Source organism: Schistocerca americana, chromosome 8 (genome assembly GCF_021461395.2).
Source record: "Schistocerca americana isolate TAMUIC-IGC-003095 chromosome 8, iqSchAmer2.1, whole genome shotgun sequence".
Classification (NCBI taxonomy): Eukaryota; Metazoa; Arthropoda; class Insecta; order Orthoptera; family Acrididae; genus Schistocerca; species Schistocerca americana.
This window is the reverse complement of record NC_060126.1, coordinates 512,312,625-512,337,670: the sequence shown is the minus strand read 5'-3', so window position 1 is coordinate 512,337,670 and position 25,046 is coordinate 512,312,625. Positions and strand designations below refer to the sequence as shown.

Below are 25,046 nucleotides of genomic sequence, written 5' to 3'. Positions count from 1 at the left end.
TACAAAAATTGTTGTTTAAGAAATAATTAGTCATTTACATCTCATTAAAATTACTGAAAATCTTGTGTTATATCTAAAGGAAGCAAACAATAATGTTCAGTAGCTGTTTAAAATTTCTGGTAATGCTTCTAATAATACTAATAATTTTCATGTGCGAAATCTTGTTTATATGGCATTAGTTTTAAATTTTTATTATTTATTATATATTATTTTGCTGGTTTTATGTTTTATTTCTACAACTCCACTAGTTTTTTCTATTAAAAACTTGTGGTAATTAAGCTATATAAATTGATTTGCTAATGAAATGTTGGAAATTGGCTTCTTAAATAACTGTTAAGTGATCCACAAACATCGTTTGTTCCAATAATTGTCCTTCTAAATCTGCTGAATTTGTAATTTTAACAATCGTCATATTATCACAAGAAGGTTTTGTTATTCATTCAGATTTGCGTGATTTTTGTTCATCTTTTGTATAATTTATCTCTCCAATATTTGTCATTAAAATGTGGTTAAATATATTTTCTGTAAGTAACTTTAACCCAAATCTCTCATTGTGGATTTAATTTTACTTTCTAATAATTCTGTTCAAGAATATGTATTAGCAACAGCATTTTTGTTTTCAACTTCCATTGATATAGAAAACATTTAATTACAATTTTATTTTTATGTATTTTTAGTTAAATCTATTATTTTTATTTATAAAATAGTTTATTAATAAAAATAAGGAATAAATTTTGGAATTTGTTAGTAAATATGTTGACTGTATTTTAATAGTATCTGTTTTTGTGACAGTTTAGAATATAAACCTGTTTCATTAATATGATTTCTATCTGGCTGTAAGTGTGTGTTAATTACACTATAATTCTTTACAATTTTAAGTATATTTCGTTGAATGAGCAAATCGATCATTTAGAATCTTTGCTATTTAAGAAACGAAGTATTTTAACAAAATTTTTTGTAGTTTTGTTAAAATTTTGAAGTAGCTGATATTTTTTGATATAAACATTTTTGTATTAAATACATTTTCAATATTTTATTTAATAACTTTAGAAAATGTATTAATTTCCTTACTATTCATTAATTTTTTAAAGTAGCTAGAAGCCCTTCTTCCATATCTATTTGAAATACCATAAACATGAACCAAGTGGCTTTTTGTTATTATGATAAATATATCAATGGACACTAGAGATACCCAGTTGTTTATAGCTGTTCACATTGTGCTAATAATAAAAATTTATAGAATATATGAGGAATGAAGATAATACATTTCTGGAATTGAAGATATCAGACCATTAACATCTGAAGAGCAATCAAAGCCTAATAATTCAAATACATATTCATTGTCTAGGTGCCATTGTTTATAAAAACAAATAAGTTTGTCATCATGCTCATTTAATTGGAAAATATATAAGTCCATTATGTAATACTGGTAATCTACAACTAAATCATCCAAGCTTTGTAACAATTTATTTATGTGATTTATTAGGACATGATGCTCAGTTGTTTATAAAAGAATTCGATTTTGAGAAAAAAAGAAATAGATTTGATACCAGATAATTAGATATATTAGCCTTGGAAAAAATAGAAAATCTGACGAGATATACATTTAAAATTAACCATCAAGTCTAAACAAACGTTTATCGAATTTAAGATGTGATCAAATGACAACATTAAACTTTTTTTCCGGAAAATGTAGTAAATTTTGTAGTTAAATGTGATTTATCCTTATGATTATAGAGAGAGTTGGAAAAAATTTGAAAAAACAGGCCTTTCCTCAAAACATAATTTCTGTAGCAAATTAATTGAATGCGATGCTGTTTATCAAGAAAATATACATGTGGAACTATTTTGAGCAAATTTTAGTACAAAAAATCTTGGTAAAAAATATGATTTATATCTCAGAATTAATGTTTTGTTACTATCAAATATTTCTGAAAATTTTAGAAAACCTTTTATAGAAGGTCATGAGTTACATCGATCTTGGTATTTCACAGTCCCTGATTTAGTTTTTGATTAGATGTTAAAAATAAATGGAGTTAAATTACAGATATTGGATGATTATCACATGATACTATTGACTAAAAAAGGAATTACAGGCCAAATATCTCAGTGTTGTAAAATATAGCCAAGGAATATAATAAATATTTGAAAAATAATGATTCTAATTAATAATCAAATTATTTTACATACTTAGATGAAAGTGGACTATGAGTCACTATTTTCTGTGTGATGAATTTTAATGGGATAATCGAGATTATTCTGATTCTAAAAAAAATAAGTGAAATTTCTGATACTTCTCAATTTCAGTACATTTTTTGAGCAAATTTAGAGTATTCAAAAAATTAAATCATGAACAAAAGATTTACCATTAGTTCCTGAAAAAAATTGTGCCTGGGACAAAAGAAAAACGTTGTTAACAATTTTGAATGGCAAACATGATTATCTTATGCACTACACAAATCTTAGTATTGCCTCTTGGAATGAAGATAACAAAAGAACATTATGTTTTAATTTTTAACCAATCTCATTGATTGAAAAAGTATATAGATTTAAATACAGGAATGAAGGGTAAAGCAAAAAAATTTGAAAAATGTTTCCACAAGTTAACGTATTATTGAATATTCAGAAAGTCAATGGAATATATTAGAAACATAGTGGGCAGAAAATTAGTCTTTTTAATGACCCGCTTTTATATGAAATGTCAATCGTTAAGATCGACCTAAGCATTCAGATTTTAGCATTCAGGTCTGTTACAAAACTTATTAGGTCCACTTCAACGGTAAATCCTAAGCTATTATAGATATGATCAATATTCAAGTTTTATTGGGGTCACCATGAACATTTATGGAGGACAGCAGATTAAAATTACCTTGGCTTGATTCTCTGCACTAAAACAGAATTAAATAGTTTTCATAAAGGTTTCCATTTATGGCCGATCTTAGGTCCGCCATATGTAACACTGCTACGTCTCCTTAGCCACAAAGGCCTTTTATTGGGTTTCCCTGTGACGTAGGTTCTCTTCTGTCTCACTCCCACACTATAGTGCCTAGGCCTCAATAGACAATAGATAATAGACCCCAGTCAGTTTCCCCATCTCATGGTGAATCTGCGCCCTTTGTGGCACCCGGCCCTGGACGACAGGGTTCGTTGCGCAATTCCTGTAGGCTGACTCTTTCGGTCATATAGTTAAAGGAGAGCGCAATGCCCTTTAACTCACAGGTTTAATTTTGCAATGGACTTGAAAAGCAGCCGTGAGAAACGAGCATCCATTAATTTGCCTACTGAACAGTTTTATCCTACTCACCTTAGCGGCCTGTGGAATTCCGGAGACAACCCCATCTGTGGAGCATAGTGTGATATTGGCCACCCACATGCTCCTGTCAAGGTGATTTCAGTTGTCAACGCGAATCTGAGTCAATCTTAGCCACCCCACTGTGCGTCCGCGGTCGCGAGTTTGTGACTGAATAAAGCGTCTCGCCTCTTTATAGTTCAAATGCCAAAAAAGACGACTGTTGTTGTTTGTAATGTAGATATTTGACTTTTTTTTATTAAAATCTGACTTTTTGGTAAAAACCTGTTTTTTGGTGATATTTTGATGATTTTGTGCTATTTTTTGTTAAATGTAGTGAAACTTGACAGATTTGATGATTTTGTGATAATTGTGGCAGGAACCCCAGTATATATCTGCTTGTAGACTAATCTGCAAGGAAATCGAAGTGGAAATGAACACATCAGTTCATTCTTTGAACATCAAATCAGAACGCCCAAAACTCAATCACGAATTGAACAGTAGCGAAGTAACGAGATAGTAAGTGCAACAGTAGATGAATTGCAGAATTCAAGCAAGGTATCAGGAAACTAAAATTCACACTAAAAGATTTGAAAAGTAAAATAGAGAAAATGAGGAAAGTCAGAGATAAAGACAGCAAATTAGAAGCATTCTAAACAAACAGACAATGTGAAGGGTGGTTTATGATGGAGAAAGAAACTTGGGATCCGGGGGAAGTACTACTGGTCCAACACGAAATTGGAAATCCCTTTTTAAAAATGGAAGAGGGCAAAAAATATAAATGAATGACTACAAGAGTATTGACATATTGTTCTTAATCTCTCCAGTTTGGTGGTTCGTCGGCTCCATCAGACTTTGTCCCCAGTGTTAGTTTGATGTACGAATTTCTGTCGTGGCCTTCTGACCTCTACCATTCCCTGTAACTGGCGCAGTGCCTGGGTGCTGACCGTGTCCGTGTGGTCGTGTGTCCAGGCAAGGGCGAGAACATCTGGGACCGGTGGACGCACCAGCACCCCGACTGGGTGGCCGACGGCAGCAACGCGGACGTCGCCTGCGACTCCTTCCACCGCTTCAAGGAAGACGTCCAGGCGCTCGTCGACACGGGGGTGAGTCGGTCAGAGGACAACTCTCCACTCTCAGCACACAGTGGCCCACACTGCCCGTGCGTGCTGTAGCGTGTACCACCAACCAGGAACGTCGCTTCTCCGTCCGTCAGTTGATTCAGATTGCTAACAATGGACAAAGCTGAAATGAATCCTTTAATCCTGATTTTTGTTCTTCCTTCACCTCTTAAAATTTCTGGCGCGAGTATTGCGATCTTCCTCATACACACACACACACACACACACACACACACACGCGCGCGCGCGCACGAAACTTTGTGCAATACTTTTTTAAAACTTACTATATTGTAATATAAAAAAATTCGTATAGCACTGTTCTCTAGATAACTCCAAGTGGCTGTTGCGTAGCCTATTCGTAAAGGGACTTATTCCTCCATCGACAATTACCCTAGCCCTCGCGTTGTGTGAGGGCTGACGGCAGATGGCTGTGGTTGTACAATCTGGTGTTTATGTTGCATGATGACCATGAGAGCAGGTAAAAGGTGAATTCCTGTGCCGTTGCGCAGCCTGTTCCTCTCGAATAGCACCAGGTGGACCACGGGGTTTAACATCCACCTGAGGGTCGTAACACCGTCAATAGTGCTGCATGGTTTCACTACTAGAGACACTGCCAAGGTTTCGGATGTAACCCAGGACGTAGGCGCATACGCTGCTGGTCAGGAAGTTTAGGCCGCCGCCTCTCCTCCCCTTGTCGGGGAGACCCCGCTGGTGAGTGTTTCCTCCACTGCCAGGTTCAGAACCGGCTTCACGCGAGCAAAGCGCCGCCGCACTACAGTCCGGGCTACCTCAGGAATGTGATTCGTAGTTGGATGAAGTAGCGACAGGACGTCAGGGACGTTCGCGGGGTGGGAAGGTGGAACTGGGGGGACAGATGCGCTGGGGAGAGAGCTTTCCAAAAGCCGTGAAATCTCGGTAACAGCATCAGAGGCCTGAGGTGAAGAACCGACTTCGAATTCCATTCAGGCACACGGTACTACGAGACTCAGTCACAGAACGTCGAAGTCGCGGCGACGCGGTACCGTAGCACGCGGCTAGAAGAGCCAAAACGAAATAGCGTAGCCCCATTAGTGAAATGAAATTCTTGTGTTGCGTTCTTCAGTCCGAAGACTGGTTTGGTGCAGCCGTGCATGCTGTTCCGTCCCGCACAAGCCTCTTAATCCCCGAATAACTACCGCAAAGAACATCTTCCTGAATCTGCTCGCTTTATTCCATTCTTGTCTTCGTCTTCCTCTACCATTCTATAATTTCCACCCCCCACCCTCCCCCCTAACCCCCGCTCCACCGCTCCTCTCCAATACTAAATTCGTGGTTGTTCCACAAATTTCTTGTTGTTTCATCAGTTGTGTTCAGTATCTCCTCGCTAGTTTTGCGATCTAATCATTTAATACTCATCATTCTTCCGTACCACTACATTACAAAAACCTCTGTCCTTCTCTTGTCGAAACTGTTTATCGTCCATCTGTCCGCCCCCCGTAGCTGAATGGTCAGCGTGACGGACTGTCAGTCCTCTGGTCCCGGGTTCGATTCCTGGCTGGGTCGGCGACTTTTCTTCGCTCAGGGACTGGGTGTTGTGCTGTCTTCGTCATCATCCTGTCATCTTCATCGTCTGCAGGTCGCCGAAGTGGCGTCAGCTTGAAAGACTTGCACCCGGCGAACGGTATGCCCGACAAGGGTCCCTAGCCATACCATTAAATAAATAAATCGTCCATCTTCCACTTCCATGCATGTACATCTACATGGATACTCTGCAAATCACATTTAAGTGCCTGGCAGGCATCATTGAACCACCTTCGCAATTATCTATTATTCCAATCTCGCATAGCGCGCAGAAAAAACGAACACCTACACTTTTCCGCGCGAGCTCTCATTTCCCTTATTTTATTATAGTGATCGTTTCTCCCTATGTAGGTCGGTGTCAACAAAATATTTTCGCATTCTGAGGAGAAAGTTGCTGACTGAAATTTCGTGAGAAGATTCCGTCGCAACGAAAAACGCTTTTGTTTCGACGATGTCGACCACAAATCCTGTATTTCAGTGACACTCTTTCCTTGTTTCGCGATAATACAAAACGTGCTGCCCTTCTGTGAACTTTCTCGATGTACTCCGTCAATCCTATCTGGTATGGACCGCACACCCCGCAACAGTATTCTAAAAGAGGAAGTACAAGCGTAGTGTACCCTGTCTCTTTAGTAGACATGTTACATTTTCTAAGTGACCTGCGAATAGAACGAATTATTTGGGTAGCCTTCACCACGACATTTTCTGTGTCTTCTTCCCAATTTATGGTGTTCGTAATAATAATCTACATACCTGAATTGCAGACAAATACCTTCATAGAAGACTTCCTAATACTTAAATCTACATTCCATGATAACAAATTTCTCTTCCTGAGAAGCACTTTTCTTGCCGTTGCGAATCTCAACTTTATATCCTCTCTACTGTGGCCATAGTCAGTTAGTTTACTGCCCAAAAAGCAAAACGTCTCATTTCCTGCTCGAACTTCCTCAGTATCACCTGATGAAATGGAGTGTCGTGAAATGGTTAGATTTCTGCGTTTTAAGGGGAACGGCACTGCAACAGTCCATGCTGAAGTGACACCACTGTTCGGCAACAGTGCCCCATCGTATGGTACGGATGGTAGGTAGTGCACACGTTTCCATTGCTGTCATACTAGTCTAAATTGCGGAGAACCAAGTGGCGATCCATCTCTCCGTGAAGAACCGGAAATCGCAAAGGCAGTGGAGGAAGCCCTGGTGCTCAAAGACTGAGCACCACGCGACGTTGGAAAAGGGGGAAACCAGTCACGCATCCGCTTTCAGCGTCTTGTGTATTTAGAACATGTCAGAGCTAGCCGCGTGCTGGGTTCCAAGGGCGCCCATACCTCGAGGCAAGGGGGGGGGGGGGCTGCCACCCCCATCCCCGATCCCTCTTAGCTCTCAGGGAAAAGAAAAAAAGAAAAAATATAGTTCAAGAAAATGTTTTTAAAAGTCAGTGTTATCCAAGTTCTTAACAGGATCGGAACTGAAGCTTTTTTATGGCTGCTTACACGTTGCCATTCGTTTTCCGAAGTTTTTAATACTCCACACCCCCAGCCCCTACAGACTAGTGTGGGCGACGTTGTTTTGCTGGGTTGCGCGGCAGCTCGCAGCCATTCTAAAAGCCCGCCAGACCGAGGCAGCAGCGGTGAATTTGGCGGCAGAGTCTGGCCAATCCACATCACTTCTTCAGTCGCCTGATCGCCTTGAGCGAGTCGGTGGTGTGTCGCTAGAACCGCAATACAGAGGGGCAGAGCGAGCAGTGGGGACAACCGGATTCACCAACACAGGAAACGGTGAAGACCCTACCAGAGTCGAGCAAGAGGATGTAGAATATATGAAGACAGTAACTGTTCTCGAAAGAACAGAATACTGTTGATGACCGTGCAGCTTTTCCCTGGAATAAATTATGAATAACTGAAACCCTCAGCTGCCGACTGGTGTTGTTGATATACCTCGATGTGGACAGCTGAAAATGTGTGCCCCGACCAGGACTCGAACCCGGGATCTCCTGCTTACATGACAGACGCTCTATCCATCTGAGTCACCGAGAACACAGATGAATAGCGCGACTGCAGGGACTTATCCCTTGCACGCTTCCCGTGAGACTCACATTCCCAGCTGTCCACAATTCTACATATGTAATGTACCTTATAGACATTTGCTCATTCACTCATTACTCGCGCACGCTTTGGCGATTCCCATGTAGAATGTTTTTTGGGACTGCGTTGATATGGTGCTAACGGGTTATGGTCCTACGTGGGGCAAACTGCCATAGGACCCTACTTTTGAAGTCACGTGACGAAGTGACAGCGGGCTATCGAGATGGAGCTCTCTGCGGCAACCTGTCCGAGCGGGTTTCTTGCTCCACGACAACGGCCCGGTTCACGCTGAACGGACGCTCTCGGTCCTGCAGGTTCTTTCGACTAACAAATTTTATCCAACCCTTCCCTTCCCTGCACCCCGTCCCTTGTTTTTCTGATATGGCTCCAGTCACTATTTCCTCTTCCTTTGGATGATGAAACCAAGGTCTGACAGCCATTCCAGAATGATGAAGACGTGAGTTTCGACGGGGGTATGTTTCTCACAAAGCCTAAAAACAGTCACTGACGGACAAGGTCTGCGAAGAATCATCCATTGTTGGCAAAAAATCTTTCGATTGAAGGGTGAATATGTGAGGAAGACATAAGTGAAAATTTCACTCTTGAAATACGGGAAGAGTGGGATGAAATTATCAAAAGGGAGAGAAAATAAACGACGATCGCAAATTCTGAAGAGAGACTTGAAATATCGCTACACTTGTCCACTATATCTGAGTAACCATATTTTGAAGAGACACATGCTCTTTGTCAGTAATGGGAGAAAATTTACAAGAAACACAGGAAGACAGTTTTGGTGAGAGGTCGACTTAGAAACAACGCCTAGAGCCGTGGAGGAAGATAATACATGCGCAGTGCGTGATTCGTGTCATGTCTGTTTCGGCAACTGTTCTCTGCTTCTGCGGTCAGTGTGGGACGGGTGGTGGTAAATGGCTGTCGCGGATGACACTGGGAGGTCGCGGCGTTCCATTCAGGTCCCGCCCAGGCGGCGGATGACGATGGAGAAAGTTCCTCCAACAAAACCCAGTGTCTTAAGTAAATGCCTCACTGGAATAGCCATACGGCAAGCATCTCTTCACCATATTTCATGTCGAAGCCTATCTCATAACATAATGTGAACTTATTTATTAATTAACTATTTCTGTTTGGTCTTTAAATAACACCTGTAGGAATAACGGCTGATGACGAGCGAATCATGCTCCATACGCATGGTAGTGCGGTAAATTAAACATGTTGTTGTTGTGGTCTTCAGTCCAGAGACTGGTTTGATGCAGCTCTCCATGCTACTCTATCCTGTGCAAGCTTCTTCATCTCCCTGTACCTACTGCAGCCTACATCCCTCTGAATCTGCGTAGTATATTCCTCTCTTGGTCTCCCTCTACGATTTTTACCCTCCACGCTGCCCTCCAATGCTAAATTTGTGATCCCTTGATGCCTCAGAACATGTCCTACCAACCTATCCCTTCTTCTAGTTAACTTGTGCCACAAACTCCTATTCTCCCCAATTCTATTCAATACCTCCTCATTAGTTATGCGATCTACCCATCTAATGTTCAGCATTCTTCTCTAGCACCACATTTCGAAACCTTCTATTCTCTTCTTCTCTAAACAATTTATCGTCCATGTTTCACTTCCATACATGGCTACGCTCCATACAAATAATTTCAGAAACGACTTCCGGACACTTAAATCTATACTCGATGTTAACAAATTTCTCTTCTTCAGAAACGCTTTCCTTGCCATTGCCAGTCTACATTTTATATCCTCTCTACTTCGACCATCATCACTTATTTTGCTCCCCAAACAGCAAAACTCCTTTACTACTTTAAGTGTCTCATTTCCTAATCTAATTCCCTCAGCATCACCCGACTTATTTCGACTACATTCCATAATCCTTGTTTTGCTTTTGTTGATGTTCATCTTATACCTCCTTTCAAGACACAGTCCATTCCGTTCAACTGCTCTCCCAAGTCCTTTGCTGTTTCTGACAGAATTACAATGTCATCGGCGAACCTCAAAGTTTTTATTTCTTCTCCGTGGATTTTAATACCTACTCCGAACTTTTCTTTTGTTTCCTTCACTGCTTGCTCGATAAAAAGATTGAATAACATCGGGGAGAGGCTAAAATCCTGTCTCCCTCCCTTCCCAACCACTGCTTCCCTTTCATGTCCCTCGACTCTCACAACATAAAATAAGTAAATGTGACGGGCAACAGAAAATTCAAATAATTATTCCACGCAGTCACAGTTCCTAAACTTATCCACCCTGGCTACAGTCAATAGTAATAATATTACAGTTAATAATAATAATACAGCGGACAGTCAAAAAGTAAGGCCTCGTTTCTTTTCTTTTTTTATTAGCCAAGAATTTAAAATCGAACTAAATAGCTTGGAAACCAAAACATCGACGGTTATTTTCTGACATCTCAGTGTAATCGCCGTCCATTTCCCCAGTTAAAAACAAGCGCATATATTCCAGTGCGGTAAAACGCGCGGTCCTGCTTCCGATGCCATTGATGGCCGCTTCATCGGCAAAGTGAGTCCCGCAATGAGCTTCTTTTAGCGGCTCGAGTTCTGATGGTGCCAGGCCAGGGCTGTACGGGGGATGAGGCGAGACTCCGCTTCCAGTTCTCACAGTCTTTTCAGTGACGTGACGACTCGATTGATGTTTGGTCGTGCATTGTCACCTGCCATAGCTTTTGCTGGGTCAACTCCCTGAAGACGAGCTTGAATCTGTTTGAGGGCTCTGACGCAGGCGGCCGTGGCCGAGCGGTTCTAGGCGCTTCAGTCCGGAACCGTGCGACCGCTACGGTCGCAGGTTCGAATCCTGCCTCCGGCACGGATGTGTGTGATGTCCTTAGGTTAGTTAGGTTTAAGTAGTTCTAAGCTCTAGGGGACTGATTACTTCAGCTGTTAAGTCCCATAGTGCTCAGAGCCATTTGAACCATATTTTTTTGAGGGTTCTGACGTATCGAACAGAATTTATTGCGCATATCTGCTCCAAAAAATTAACCATAATCGCAGCTTTCTGCATTCCAAAATACTGTGGCCATAACTTTCCCAGCCGATCTCACAGTTTTGAACTTTTTCTTATTTGGTGACTTTCTGTGGTGCCATCCGACTGCCTGTGTATTTGATTCTAGTTGAAAAAAATGTAACCCATGTTTCGTCTCCGATCACAACTTTTTCCAGAAACTCCTCATCCTCCAAACGCAGCAGCTGCAAGTGCTTGGAGGCAATTTTTTTATGTATGTTTATTCTGATCGGTTAAGATATTTGGTACCAAAGTTGCACAAACCACTGAGTATCCCAACTGTTGAATGATCATCACACTGCGTTTACTGAGGGAGGTAACGCGACACAAATTATCTGCAGTCACCCTGCGATGGCCACGAATTATGTCATCGACTCGCTGAGTGTTGTCTGGACTCAGTGCAGTCACAGGCCTACCGCACCGCGATTCGTTAGCCAAAGGCGTTCATCCTTCTGCTTCGTTACAGCGACGAACCCATCGTCTAACAGTACTAATATCCACCGTTGCATCACTTCTACACATTCTTCCGTCTTGTATGAGTGCGTATGGGCGCTTCATCTTCTGCAATCAACAGCTCTACCACAGAATGCTGTGTAATACGACCATCGATGTCGGCCATTTTGCAAGCGACCGCAGTACTGGCATCTGTTGACGCACAAAGTTACGACTGCAATGGATTTGAGAAGCAGCCTTGCGGAATAGCGCCAAATTTAAATTTTTCACTTAACAAACATTATTTAAGGAGGAAAGTCCTCCAGCCTGCTCATCACTGTCATCATTTCCACTGCTAAAACATGCACCTTCGTCCACATCTCCAACCATAATAACACTAAAAACAGGCGTCAGCGCCTTCACACCATTAACATCGCCTTCCACTGGAGTAGTACCAACTTCACCCAGTTCAATGTCTTCCGTGTCTTCATTCACACACTCAGTCTCCTCCTCACGGCTCACATTCATTTTACCCAGTTGCACAGCTGATGCATTTTCATTACCTAACAAAGCTGTGAATCCAACACTGTTTATTTTACTATCTACCACATTGTGATCCCTCTCATTACACAAACCCCCCACATTAATTTCTACCTCCTGATTCCTAAGTTTTCTGTTAGAACTTTTTGTATAAGCTCTCCTCTTATCATACTGATTAGCCCCCCACCCAATGAAATAACTCATCCTCACCTAGGATGGCTTCGATACCACATACCCTTTCCTCCATTACTGCCTTGCTTACATACTTTATTTAAAACCCCCACTATTTTTCCTATAGTAATTTTACCCTCGTAATAATAATAGTGAATTTATTTGCTATACTGACTATTCGTAACAAAATGCGTTATGAGATGAGAAGGTACACCCAGCATCGGCTGTCAGACGTGTAAGACATGTAATTATTCCACCACTCACTCGCGGATTTTACGCCCTCATCAGTCCGTGTAACAAATGGAAAGCGTGTGCCGGGTCAGGATTCGTACGCAGCGCTACCACTATGTAAGCTGTACTATGTGGAATGCCTCACTCGCCCACACACGGCTGTCTGGAGTTTATCTTGTGTGTGATATACGTGTGGAGAGACTGTTCCTAAATGGGCGGCGTGCACGGGCATCATGTTCAGCCCAACTGGTCGCGTGTTGACATTAGGAAACGGTTGCGTGAGAGCGCTACGTAAGCAAGTAACGTCATGTCTTTACCGGTGCGCGAATGCAGGTCTCGAGATAAAGCGGTTAGTCAGGCATTTGTACCATGCAGGGCTGCGCTAGTACTGTTACACACACACACACACACACACACACACACACACACACACACACACACACACACTGGCGTCACCCAAGTATGGCTGGACAGCTCTGTGGTTGAAACTTCCTGGCAGATTAAAACTGTGTGCCCGACCGTGACTCGAACTCGGGACCTTTGCCTTTCGCGGGCAAGTGCTCTACCCCAGGCTGTGGCTAAGCCATGTCTCCGCAATATCCTTTCTTTCAGGAGTGCTAGTTCTGCAAGGTTCGCAGGAGAGCTTCTGTAAAGTTTGGAAGGTAGGAGACGACGTACTGGCAGAAGTAAAGCTGTGAGTACCGGGCGTGAGTCGTGCTTGGATAGCTCAGTTGGTAGAGCACTTGCCCGCGAAAGGCAAAGGTCCCGAGTTCGAGTCTCGGTCCTGCACACAGTTTTAATCTGCCAGAAAGTTTAGTATCAGCGCACACTCCGCTACAGAGTGGAAATCTCATTCTAGCTCTGTGGTTAATTGCCAGACTACGAATTCAGAGGTATCTGGTTGTACCTCTAACCAGTACTAAGAGGAGGAGGAGAAGATTAGTATTCGACGTGTCGTCGACAACGATTTCATGAGAGACAGAGCGCAAGCTCGGATTAGGAAAGGATGTGGAAAGAAGCCTGCCGTGCCCTTTCGAAAAAACCATCCCGGCATTTGCCTTAATCGACTTTAGGAAAATCACGGAAAACGTAAATCACGAGGGATCGGACACAGGTTTGAACCGTCATCCTCCCAAATGCTCGGCCAATGTGCTAACTACTGCTCCACCTCCCCATGAGTACTAGAATTTCTACATGTCGCTCACGACTCTTTTCACGTCTGGAAGTGTTAGTGGATGTGGAAATCGCCTAAGTTCCGCTGCGGTTGGGATCCCACGTTAAATGACAGGATCCTCTATAACTAGCTGGCTAAGTCAATTCGAAGGTTGGCAAAAGGCCAGTGCATCCCACGTCCACCAGGAAAATGCCCAGTGGTTTTTAGCCGAACCTTCAGTCTGATGGCAACACTGTCTCCTCTCCACGTAGCAGTACGTACACCCCTTGATATCGTGAACGACATCGAACTCTGTTCTCGACAAGTTATAGTTCGCAGGAGAGCCACGTGGTTTGGTTCTAGGATTGGGCTGTGCCGTTTGATGAAGACTGCTGGTTGCAGGCTGACATGAAAGTACATGTGTTCCCATCGCATCCCATGAGTGACAGAACCGTGGAGACGGCCACTGGTGGCCGAGCGGTTCTAGGCGCTTCAGTCTGGAACCGCGCGACCGCTACGGTCGCAGGTTCGAATCCTGCCTCGGGCATGGATGTGTGTGATGCCCTTAGGTTAGTTAGGTTTAAGTAGTTCTAAGTTCTAGGGGACTGACGACCACCGCTGTTAAGTCGCATAGTGCTCAGAGCCATTTTTTTGAACTGTGTAGCGCGAAGGCCAGTCAGGGTTCCGCGCATACTTCAAGGTTTCTGTAACGTGAACTGCAGTGCGCGGTGTTGCGTTATCGTACTGAAATATATAATTTGGTACCCTTGTCGTCAAGCGTGTGACATCAGGGTTTACCGATCTCGCCACACACTGGCGACCATGAAGCCTCCGCTCAAAATTACCAACTCATCCTGCTTTCATATCCAGTTGTTCCCCACACCATGACTGCAGGAACTAGAGCAGTATGGGTGTCTACAGTCGCTGCTTCCTGTGACCGTTCACCAGGACGTCTACTTAGGGACACGCTGGGGGTGAACACGAGTGCCGCAAACAGAGGCGAGACTCACCTCTGACCACCACGGACGTCACTCACCGTCCCACGTGTCTCTGGATGTACAGAATGCCAGTGCCTGTTGTCCGTCATACTCGTAAGGTGTCGGCGGTCGACGTCCCATGTCAGCCGACATCTCAACCCATCTTCCAGCAGTCTGTTCCCGACGTTTCGGTGTGACACAGCAGCTGTAACCTTTGCTCGGATTTCAGGTGATGTCATTTGTTATTCGCCAGAACGAATCGAACAGTCCTACGGCCTTCTTGCGCTGTTGTCCATTTGGATGGACCAATGTCTACTGTCTTGGAGCACTGCTGTCATACCTCGTTCTACAGCTGCCAGCGGAACCTGTCTGTATTGTGCGCCTATTTTCCTCATGCCAGTGACTCGACCTTCCTCAGACTACGAAAGATGGGGATAAACTCAAAAGTTCACACCCACTGGATAAACTGTGTTGCCATCTCCACATGGAAAGTTCCAGTAACGGTAGCCACGCGCAGTCCCTATCAAGTACTCATACCATAATCGACCCGACCCGACCCGACTGGTTACCTTCGAGCTTGCCCGCGCTTTCCTCAATAATCCAACCTCTGGAAACTAGAGACTGTCTACCGCTCGTGTGTTAAACATGCGAAGATAGTTAAACTGGCAATATTTCGGATAAACAGGCAATTCTCGTTATACATGCTTTCAGAGACGCACCAAATGGGAGGATACCAAAGTAACTGTGATTTACTGCTGTTTCATTTCGTATATAAACCTTTCACAGAAATATAGTTTGGGTCCTTTCTGCTGCCTAAGAACTCAATAACAGCAGCCTTCAGTGATATTCAGGCATACCTGTCATAGCTAAAATTAATTTATTCAGAGCTGGATTCGAACGTTATTTTTTGGATTTCAGATTCAACAAACATATCCTCTTTCAAAGTGACTTAAAAAAAAATGAGGAAACTTCTCGCAAAAATAATTCGAAAATTCTCAATCTTTGAGTCAGACGTGCGACATACTGTTCCACTAGTGTCGGACTGGTGCTTTCATTTCTCCCACTGTACTTCCATACGTGGGCTACAATGTGAAGAAGTTGGTCAAGATGATGTGAACATCGTCCGCCCCCGGTAGCTGAGTGATCAGCGCGACAGAATGTTAATCCTAAGGGCCCGGGTTCGATTCCCGGCTGGGTCGGAGATTTTCTCCGCGCAGGGACTGGGTGTTGTGTTGTCCTTATCATCATCACTTCATCCCCATCGACGCGCAAGTCGCCGAAGTGGCGTCAAATCGACAGACTTGCACCAGGCGAGCGGTCTACCCGACGGGAGGCCCTCGTCACACGACATTTTATTTTATGTGAACATTCTCGTTCAAGCACAGATCCCAGTTCCTGAGTATTGTTCTGATATGAGTGTACACGCACTTTTCATCCTCTAACGTGAAGGCTGGAGCTCTGTCCCATTGCAGAGCCTGCCCAGCTGCCATGAGGCGAGATGGAACAGGTGGTGCGCAGACCCTTACTGTGCGCATGTTTGGGAGGGGATTTCCAGGTACGACATCTGACAAAGGAATACCCCAAAAAAACTCGATTCGAACCGCGATTTTTGAGCCATTTTAAATTTTCTTCCAGGACAATATGTTCTAGAGAAAAATATGAAGTCATAGCTTCTGGGTGGCCGGCCGCTGTGGCCGAGCGCTTCAGTCTAGAACCACGCGACCGCTACGGTCGCAGGTTCAAATCCTGCCCCGGGCATGGGTGTGTGTGATGTCCTTAGGTTAGTTAGGTTTAAGTAGTTCTAAGTTATAGGGGACTGATGACCTCAGATGTTGAGTCCTATAGTGATCAGAGCCATTTGAACCATTTAGTGTCTGGTTATGTGTGTAGCTCAGTACAGTTGATAACTTGCTCGACACGTGCAGCGTGACTGTGCGTACAGTTGACTTTGTCGTAATGCACTGCCTTTTACTTTCAAATGGAATTATAAAATATTTGACAGTGTTCTAAGCTGTCAGTTGGTTTTTGCTCCTTGAATTATTTTGTTCATCAGGGAAAATCTGTTTGAGGTATCCAGACATACTATACGTGGTGTCGTGGCAGCATACTTTGCCCTCTGAAATCGACTGACCGAGAACAACTAAACTTACCGACACAAAGAAGGAGGCTGTTTCCTCAGTAGATGACATTTTCAGGCTTTCACAATTCTATGAGAAAGTATGTTTTGCAAATGTATTTATTGTGTGTTACCATTGATCGTTTTGAACATTTGCTTCGTCATCAGATGGGTCCAATGATCGTAATAATCATCTGTTGAAGATGACAGTACCAAGATATCAATAAAAATGTCCCAGTAACTTGAATTTCCCGCTTTGCGCGAAAAATGACTTCGCGTCACTTATTACTGCTGTGCGTTAGTTTTTCAGCACAATCTACATGTACATAACTTTGTACTTTAGAAGCACTGTACAGTGGATATTGTAGAGTACTTCGAACCAATATTAGCGATTTTCTTTTCTTGCGACCAGTCACCAAAAATGTCAAGATCCTTTTAGTGGTTTCGCACGGTGTTGTCGGTATCCTTGCGAGCGATTTACCGAGCAACGTCACACCAATACTCAAGAAATGAAACATGAGTAACCCATTGAATTACACACTCATAACACTGACATCAATTTGCAGTAGGATTTTGGAGCATATAATATACTCGAACATTATGAATCACCTTGAAGAAAATGACTTATTGGTACATAACCAACACGGATTCAGAAAATATCGTTCTTGTGCAACACAGCGAGCTCTTTATTTCCATAAAGTACTGAGCGCCGTTGACAAGGGATCTCAGATCGATTCCATATTCCTAGATTTCCAGAAGGCTTTTGATACCGTTCCTCACAAGCGACTATTAATCAAATTGCGTGCATATGGAGTGTTGTCGTCTCAGTTGTGTGACTGGATTCGTGATTTCCTCTCAGAGAGGTCACAGTTCGTAGTGATGGACGGTAAATCATCGAGTAGAACAGAAGTGATATTTGGCGTTCCGCCTGTCATAGGCCCTCTGCTGTTACTGATTTACATAAATGACCTAGGTGATAATCTGAGCAGCCCCCTTAGATTGTTTGCATATGACGCTGTAATTTACCGTCTAGTAAAATCATCACACGATCAATTCCAATGACAAAATGATCTAGAGAGAAGTTCTGTATGGTGCGAAAAGTGCACATTGGCACTAAACAAAGAAAAGTGCAAGGTCATCCTCATGGGTACTAAAACAAATCCGATAAATTTTGGGTATACGATAAATCGCACAAATCTGAGGGCTGTCAATTCGAGTAAATACCTAGGCATTACAGTTACGATCAACTTAAATTGGAAAGACGACACAGATAATATTGTGGGGAAGGCAAACAAAGATTGGCTTTGTTGGCAGAACACTTAGAAGATGCGACAAACCCACTAAAGAGACAGCCTACATTACACTTGTCAGTCGTGTGCTGGAATATTGCTGCGCGGTGTGGGATCCTTACCAGGCAGGATTGAACGGAGGACATCGAAAAAGTGCAAAGAAGGGCAGCTCGTTTCGTGTTATCGCGCAATTGGGGTGAGAGTGTCACTGATATGATACGCTAGTTGGGGTGGCAGTCACTGAAACAAAGGCGGTTTTCTTTGCGGCGAGATCTATTTACGAAATTTCAATCACCCACTTTCTCTTCCCAATGCGGAAATAATTTGTTGACACTCACCTACGTAAGGAGAAATGATCATCATAATAAAATAAGAGAAATCAGAGCTCCAACGGAAAGATTTAGGTGTTCCTTTTTCCCACGCGTCTTTCGAGAGTGGAATGGTAGAGTAGTAGTATGAAATTGGTTCGATGAACCGTCTGCCAGGCACTGAAGTGTGAATTGCAGAGTAACCATGTAGATGTAGATGTAGGACGTGACCATGTGGCGAGCCTCAGCCTCCAGAGTTCGCTGTCGTTGCTCGCAGCTTCCGGCGGTCAGGGCAGCGTCGTGTCGCGCCGACAGTGCTGGACGTGAAGCTAGGTTCTCCTGGCTGCGGGAATCTCTCGCAATTTGCCTGCATTGACGCGGGCGAGACGGCGCCCCCCACCCGCATATTGCAGACATTCTAGCAGACCGTTTTGCCAGGGTGCGGGCAACGCAGCGCCGCTGAGGGCTCTACGCTCGCGTACTTCGGGAGGAGTCTGGCTTGCACGTCGCAATTTGCAATTTGCAATTTTCTGGGTTGGAGGAGAAGGAGGGCGGGAGTCTATTTGTTTCGTGCACACGAACAGCAGCGGACAAGCCAATTCTTCCGATCTAATTATTATTCAAACTTTTACCGGAAATGTCAGCTGACCGCTTCTCTGCCTCATAGGATAAGCAGCGTATCGAGTTGGTATCCGAATAGCGTGGTTTGTGGAACATTAATGATGCCGCGTTGAAAAACTAAATACAAAAGGAGTTAATTTGGGCAGAAATCGGAACAAAAATGAATGAAACATGTAAGAAAAAATGTCTTTCATTATGTCCAATGTAATACATTCGTAAATACACTACTGGCCATTAAAATTGCTACAGCACGAAGATGACGTGCTACAGACGCGAAATTTAACCGGCAGGAAGAAGATGCTGTGATATGCAAATGATTAGCTTTTTAGAGCATTCATACAAGGTTAGCGCCGGTGGCGACACCTGCAACGTGCTGACATGAGGAAAGTTTCCAACCGATTTCTCATACACAAACAGCAGTTGACCGGCGTTACCTGGTGAAACGTTGTTGTGATGCCTCGTGTAAGGAGGAGAAATGCGTACCATCACGTTTCCTACTTCGATAAAGGTCGGATTGTAGCCAATCGCGATTGCGGTTTATCGTACCGCATCACTGCTGCTCGCTTTGGTCGAGATGCAATGACTGTAAGCAGAACATGGAATCGGTGGGTTCAGGAGGGTAATACGGAACGCCGTGCTGGATCCCAACGGCCTCGTATCACTAGCAGTCGAGATGAGAGGCATCTTATCCGCATGCCTGTAGCGGATCGTGCAGCCACGTCTAGATTCCTGAGTCAACAGATGGGGACGTTTGCAAGACAACAACCATCTGCACGAACAGTTCGACGACGTTTGCAGCAGCACGGACTATCAGTTCAGAGGCCATGGCTGCGGTTACCCTTGACGTTGCATCACAGACAGGAGCGTCTGCGATGGTGCACTCAACGACGAACCTGGGTGCACGAATGGCAAAACGTCATTTTTTCGGATGAATCCAGGTTCTGTTTACAGCATCATGATGGTCGCATCCGTGTTTGGCGACATCGTGGTGAACGCACATTGGAAGCCTGTTTTCGTCATCGCCGTAATGGCGTATCATCTGGCGTGATGGTATGGGATGGCGTTGGTTACACGTCTTGGTCACCTCTTGTTCGCATTGACGGCACTTTGAACAGTGGACGTTACATTTCAGATGTGTTACGACCCGTGGCTCTACCCTTTATTCGAACCCTGCGAAACCCCACATTTCAGCAGAATAATGCACGACCGCATGTTGCAGGTCCTGTACGCTCCTTTCTGGACACAGAAAATGTTCGACTGCTGTCCTGGCCAACACATTCTCCAGATCTCTCACCAATTGAAAACGTGTGGTCATTGGTGGCCGAGTAACTGGCTCGTCACAATGCGCCAGTCACTACTCGTGATGAACTGTGGTATCGTGTTGAAGCTGCATGGGCAGCTGTACCTGTACACGCCATCCGAGCTCTGTTTGACTCAATGCCCAGGCGTATCATGGCCGTTATTACGGCCAGAGGTGGTTGTTCTGGGTACTGATTTCTCAGGATCTATGCACCCAAATTGCGTGAAAATGTTATCACATGTCAGTTTCAGTATAATACATTTGTCCAATGATTACCCGTTTATCATCTTCATTTCTTCTTGGTGTCGCAATTGAAATGGCTAGTAGTGAACATGTACAACTGGAGCCAATTGTAAAATTGTGTATGATATTGCAGTGCCTGTGTTATTCCGAATTACGATGCAATGTTCCTTCCTATTTATCCTGCGATAGCGGGCGAGCGCCTATGAAGTAGAATGTCACCCCTGTACCGTAGTAACATATAATGGATGTACGAGTACAGGTCGTAGACATGTAGAAGTTTGTATGTGGCTCTGAGTTCATCTCGGGTAGCCAAATGGTAAGGCGGCCGCTCGCAATAAGAGGGAAATCCAAAACCGAGTCCCACTCCGGCACAAATTTTCATTGTCATTATTCCGTTATACACCAGAGTGTTGTCCGTATTCGCAACTCCGAATACATTTTATGTATATAAACTCCTGTTGTTGTACGACTCATATGTAGTTTAGGAGATAGGACGTGATAAATACTGAGTAAAGCGAAAAACCAATTTTTCTTACAGACTTAAATGGTTCAAATGGCTCTGAGCACTATGGGACTCAACATCTGTGGTCATCAGTCCCCTATAACTTAGAACCACTTAAACCTAACTAACCCAAGGACATCACACACATCCAGGATTCGAACCTGCTACCGTAGCGGTCACGCGGTTCCAGACTGACGCGCCTACAACCGCACGGCCACACCGGCCGGCCTTACAGACTTAAATATTTCTCTATTTCAGCAGCACGAAATTTTCATTGAATTAAGAAAAAGGTGTGAGAAGCTAGTTCTCGTATGAGTCTATCATGTGCACTTATCTAACAGAACACAGCGTGTTGTTCTCAATGGAGAGACGTCTACAGACCTTAAAGTAACCTCTGGCGTACCACAGGGGAATGTTATGGGACCATTGCTTTTCACAATATATATAAATGACCTAGTAGATAGTTCCATGCGGCTTTTCGCGGACGATGCTGTAGTATACAGAGAAGTTGCAGCATTAGAAAATTGAAGCGAAATGCAGGAAGATCTGCAGCAGAAAGCCACTTGGTGCAGGGAGTGGCAACTAACCCTTAACATACACAAATGTAATATATTGCGAATACATAGAAAGAAGGCTCCTTTATTGTATGATTATATGCTAGCGTAACAAACACTGGTTGCAGTTACTTCTGTAAAATATCTGGGAGTATGCGTGCGGAACGATTTGAAGTGGAATGATCAAATAAAATTAATTGTTGGTAAGGCGGGTGCCAGGTTGAGACTCATTGAGAGAGTCCTTAGAAAATGTAGTCCATCAACAAAGGAGGTGGCTTACAAAACACTCGTTCGGCCTATACTTGGGTATTGCTCATCAGTGTGGGATCCGTACCAGGTCGGGAGGTCGGGTTGACATAGGAGATAGAGAAGATCCAAAGAAGAGCGGCGCGTTTCGTCACAGGGTTGTTTGGTAAGCGTGATAACGTTACGGAGATGTTTAGCAAACTCAAGTGGCAGACTCTGCAAGAGAGGCGCTCTGCATCGCGATGTAGCTTGCTCGCCAGGTTTCGAGACGGTGCGTTTCTGGATGAGGTATCGAATATATTCCTTCCCCTTACTTATACCTCCCGAGGAGATCACAAATGTAAAATTAGAGAGATTCGAGCGCGCACGGAGGCTTTCAGACAGTCGTTCTTTCCGCGAACCATACGCGACTGGAACAGGAAAGGGAGTTAATGGCAGTGGCACGTAAACTGCCCTCCGCCACACACCGTTGGGTGGCTTGCGGAGTATAAATGTAGATGTAGATAGATGTAGATGTAGATGTAATTATAAGAAAACACCACTTAAATATTTCACTTTTTGACTCGCACCCCTCCGCCCCAAACAAAACGTTTCGCGCAGCTTATTCCGCAACACGCTGCGGTACATTTCCGCACTTAGGGAAACATTGCTTTAGCTACGCACGAACCCAGTAGTGCGTTGGAAGTGGACGAGCGAGCACACGATGAAAAATTCGGGGAGCAGCAGTACGCAAGATTGAAGTGGGAGACGTTTAGTTCAAAAGGCTCTGAGCACTATGGGACATAACTTCTGAGGTCATCAGTCGCTTAGAACTTAGAACTACTTAAACCTAACTAACCTAAGGACATCACACACATCCATGCCCGAGGCGGCAGTCGAACCTGCGACCGTAGCGGTCGCTCGGCTCCAGACTGTAGCGCCTAGAACCGCTCGGCCACGCCGGCCGGCGAGGCGTTTAGTACTTGCGCTGAGGCTCATATTCAATTCATATAGAAATGTCGAGCGGACTGTGGCTTCTTAGAGATAATACATCTGGATTGTGAACTCCATCAACGTGAATATGTGTTCTGTTGTCAGAAGTCCAATAAATTAAGTAGACGGACACCATCTATTATTGCAGAAAACCGTCATCACCGTTAATGACTAATATTGTCTGCCAGACAATATATTATAGACACGCCATGGATACTTCAAGTAAAACGAGCAATATTGGGTTTGACGTCTCATCGACATCGAAACTCATTAGAGACGGAGCACAAACTCTGATTGTGTAAAGGATGGGGAAGGAAATCGGCCGCGTCCTTTCGAAGGAATAATCCCGGCATTTGCCTGGAGCGATCTAAGGATAGCTCGGAGAACGTAAATAGGGATACCGTGCACGCAAGTTTCACGTCGTCCTCCCGCATGCGAGTCGAATGATGCATACTTCGCCCACGTTTCTTCTCTACAACGTTTCCCAGCAGGAATGCTCAGTACTCAGGGACATGACAGAAACGAAAATTTGAAACAAATATATGAAGTCAACATGCATAGGTTCAAATGGCTCTGAGCACTATTGGACTCAACATCTGAGGTCATCAGTCCCCTAGAACTTAGAACTACACAAACTTAACTAACCTAAGGACATCACACACATCCATACCCGAGGCAGGATTCGAACCTGCGACCGTAGCGGCCACGCGGTTCCAAACTGAAGCAACTAGAACCGCTCGGCAACACCGGCCTGCCAACTTGCATAGCTTAAGAGCTATAGGCACTTGTTTATATTCACTAAACACGTCTCTTCTGTTGAACAAGTGCTCGTAAGTCTTAAGGGGCTCCGGAACGCCCTATACTTGCAATGTTAAAATAACGCTTATAAATTACATCTTTCCTCACAAAGTATTTGAGGTAGGAAGCTGAACTTTTTACAGATTATTTATTGGAATATGGGCTACAACTTAACACAGGGATTTTACAAAATTTTAGTTCAGTTATTAAAGATGATTTTTTTTCAATTGTAATGAAAATTCACAAAATTTTTTTGCAATTTTTTATTTATATATTCAAAAATATACAGTTTTTTGGAAAAAGGCTGTGTTATATTCTGCAGAAGGTACTGTGTAACATTTACTGAAAGTTTGAAACAAATATGTTTGGAAGATCCTTAGAAAACATGTAATTAGTATGAGAAAATAAAAGTTTTGGGAATCGAGCTACAAAGATTGGATTAACTTTTTAGTGCATTCCAGGTCCATAGGATGGATTATCTTCATCCTCTGCAAACTCCTCCTCTAGCTTCCTCTTGTTCCACCTCCTGTTTACTCTTGCTTGTATTTCTTAACTCTTTACAGCCCTGTCTGCAGCCCGAAGGCGTTCCTTGTCTAAAGCAAGCATCGCTCGTTGTTGTGTTCGTAGATTTTGCTACCATTTTCTTCAGTTGCAGTTACTGCAACACTGTTCCAAAAGGTGGTCATGTATGAAAACTTATCACATTTCAGTTGTATTTCACTAGCAAGTCCTACGTGCTTTATTATGGAGAGTTCCAGACCAACTTCACTACAATGAATACATCTTACACAGTTTGAAAAAATTCCTTTGAGAACCGACATATCAAATATTTCATTCACATCCGATTCGCCAATAAAACATTCATAGTTTTCACTCATTGAACCAAGCTTCTTCTGTGAAGTATTTTCTTTCCCACTTTGACTGCTATGGGCAGGTGTACTTGAGAGGTTAGGTTCACTCACTTGGTTATCGTCTTTATTGTTTACAGTAATAACACATACCTTTGGCTTTCCAACATTTCTCCTTTTCTTAAAAGCCTTCAGAGGATTTCTAATAACTTTACTTTTACTCATTATTATACTTCAACAAGACAGAGACTCAAGAAACAGAATTAATTACGAATATTTTCGAGATAACGACAGAGTAAATAAACATGAAAAAATCGACAATCACACCAGCGATATATATTGAACCATCACAGGTTAGCCACAACACATACTTTATCTCACATCACTAAAATGTACCTGATGAACACGGACGTTAATAATAACACCATTTGAGAGCAGTTTAACAGCGCCACAGTGTGTCACGCCCATGTAGAACACATTTCAAAAAAAATTTAAAAATAGTTGTAGTCTTCGGAATTGAATAAATTATATATCTATTAAAAGGTAATAGTCTGCAGATTCAGAAAACGCAAAAAAGTAAAAATTGAACTTTTCATGATTTTGAGCCTTTCCGGAGCCCCTTAAGGTAAGCATTTCAGACTTTTTTGCTTCCGTTACCCAAATTC

At 43.3% G+C, this 25,046-nt stretch overlaps 1 protein-coding gene across 2 annotated transcripts in view; it reads left to right on the top strand.

Annotated features, from left to right (window-relative positions):
* The window catches only part of LOC124544843 (myrosinase 1-like), a 523,720-nt gene that overhangs the window by 277,503 nt on the left and 221,171 nt on the right, over nucleotides 1-25,046 (top strand). For both annotated transcript variants that reach the window (XM_047123549.1, XM_047123550.1), the window contains exon 3: nucleotides 4,262-4,395. In XM_047123549.1, coding sequence (XP_046979505.1) covers nucleotides 4,262-4,395 — 134 coding nt within the window. The remainder of the gene's footprint in view (nucleotides 1-4,261; nucleotides 4,396-25,046) is intronic.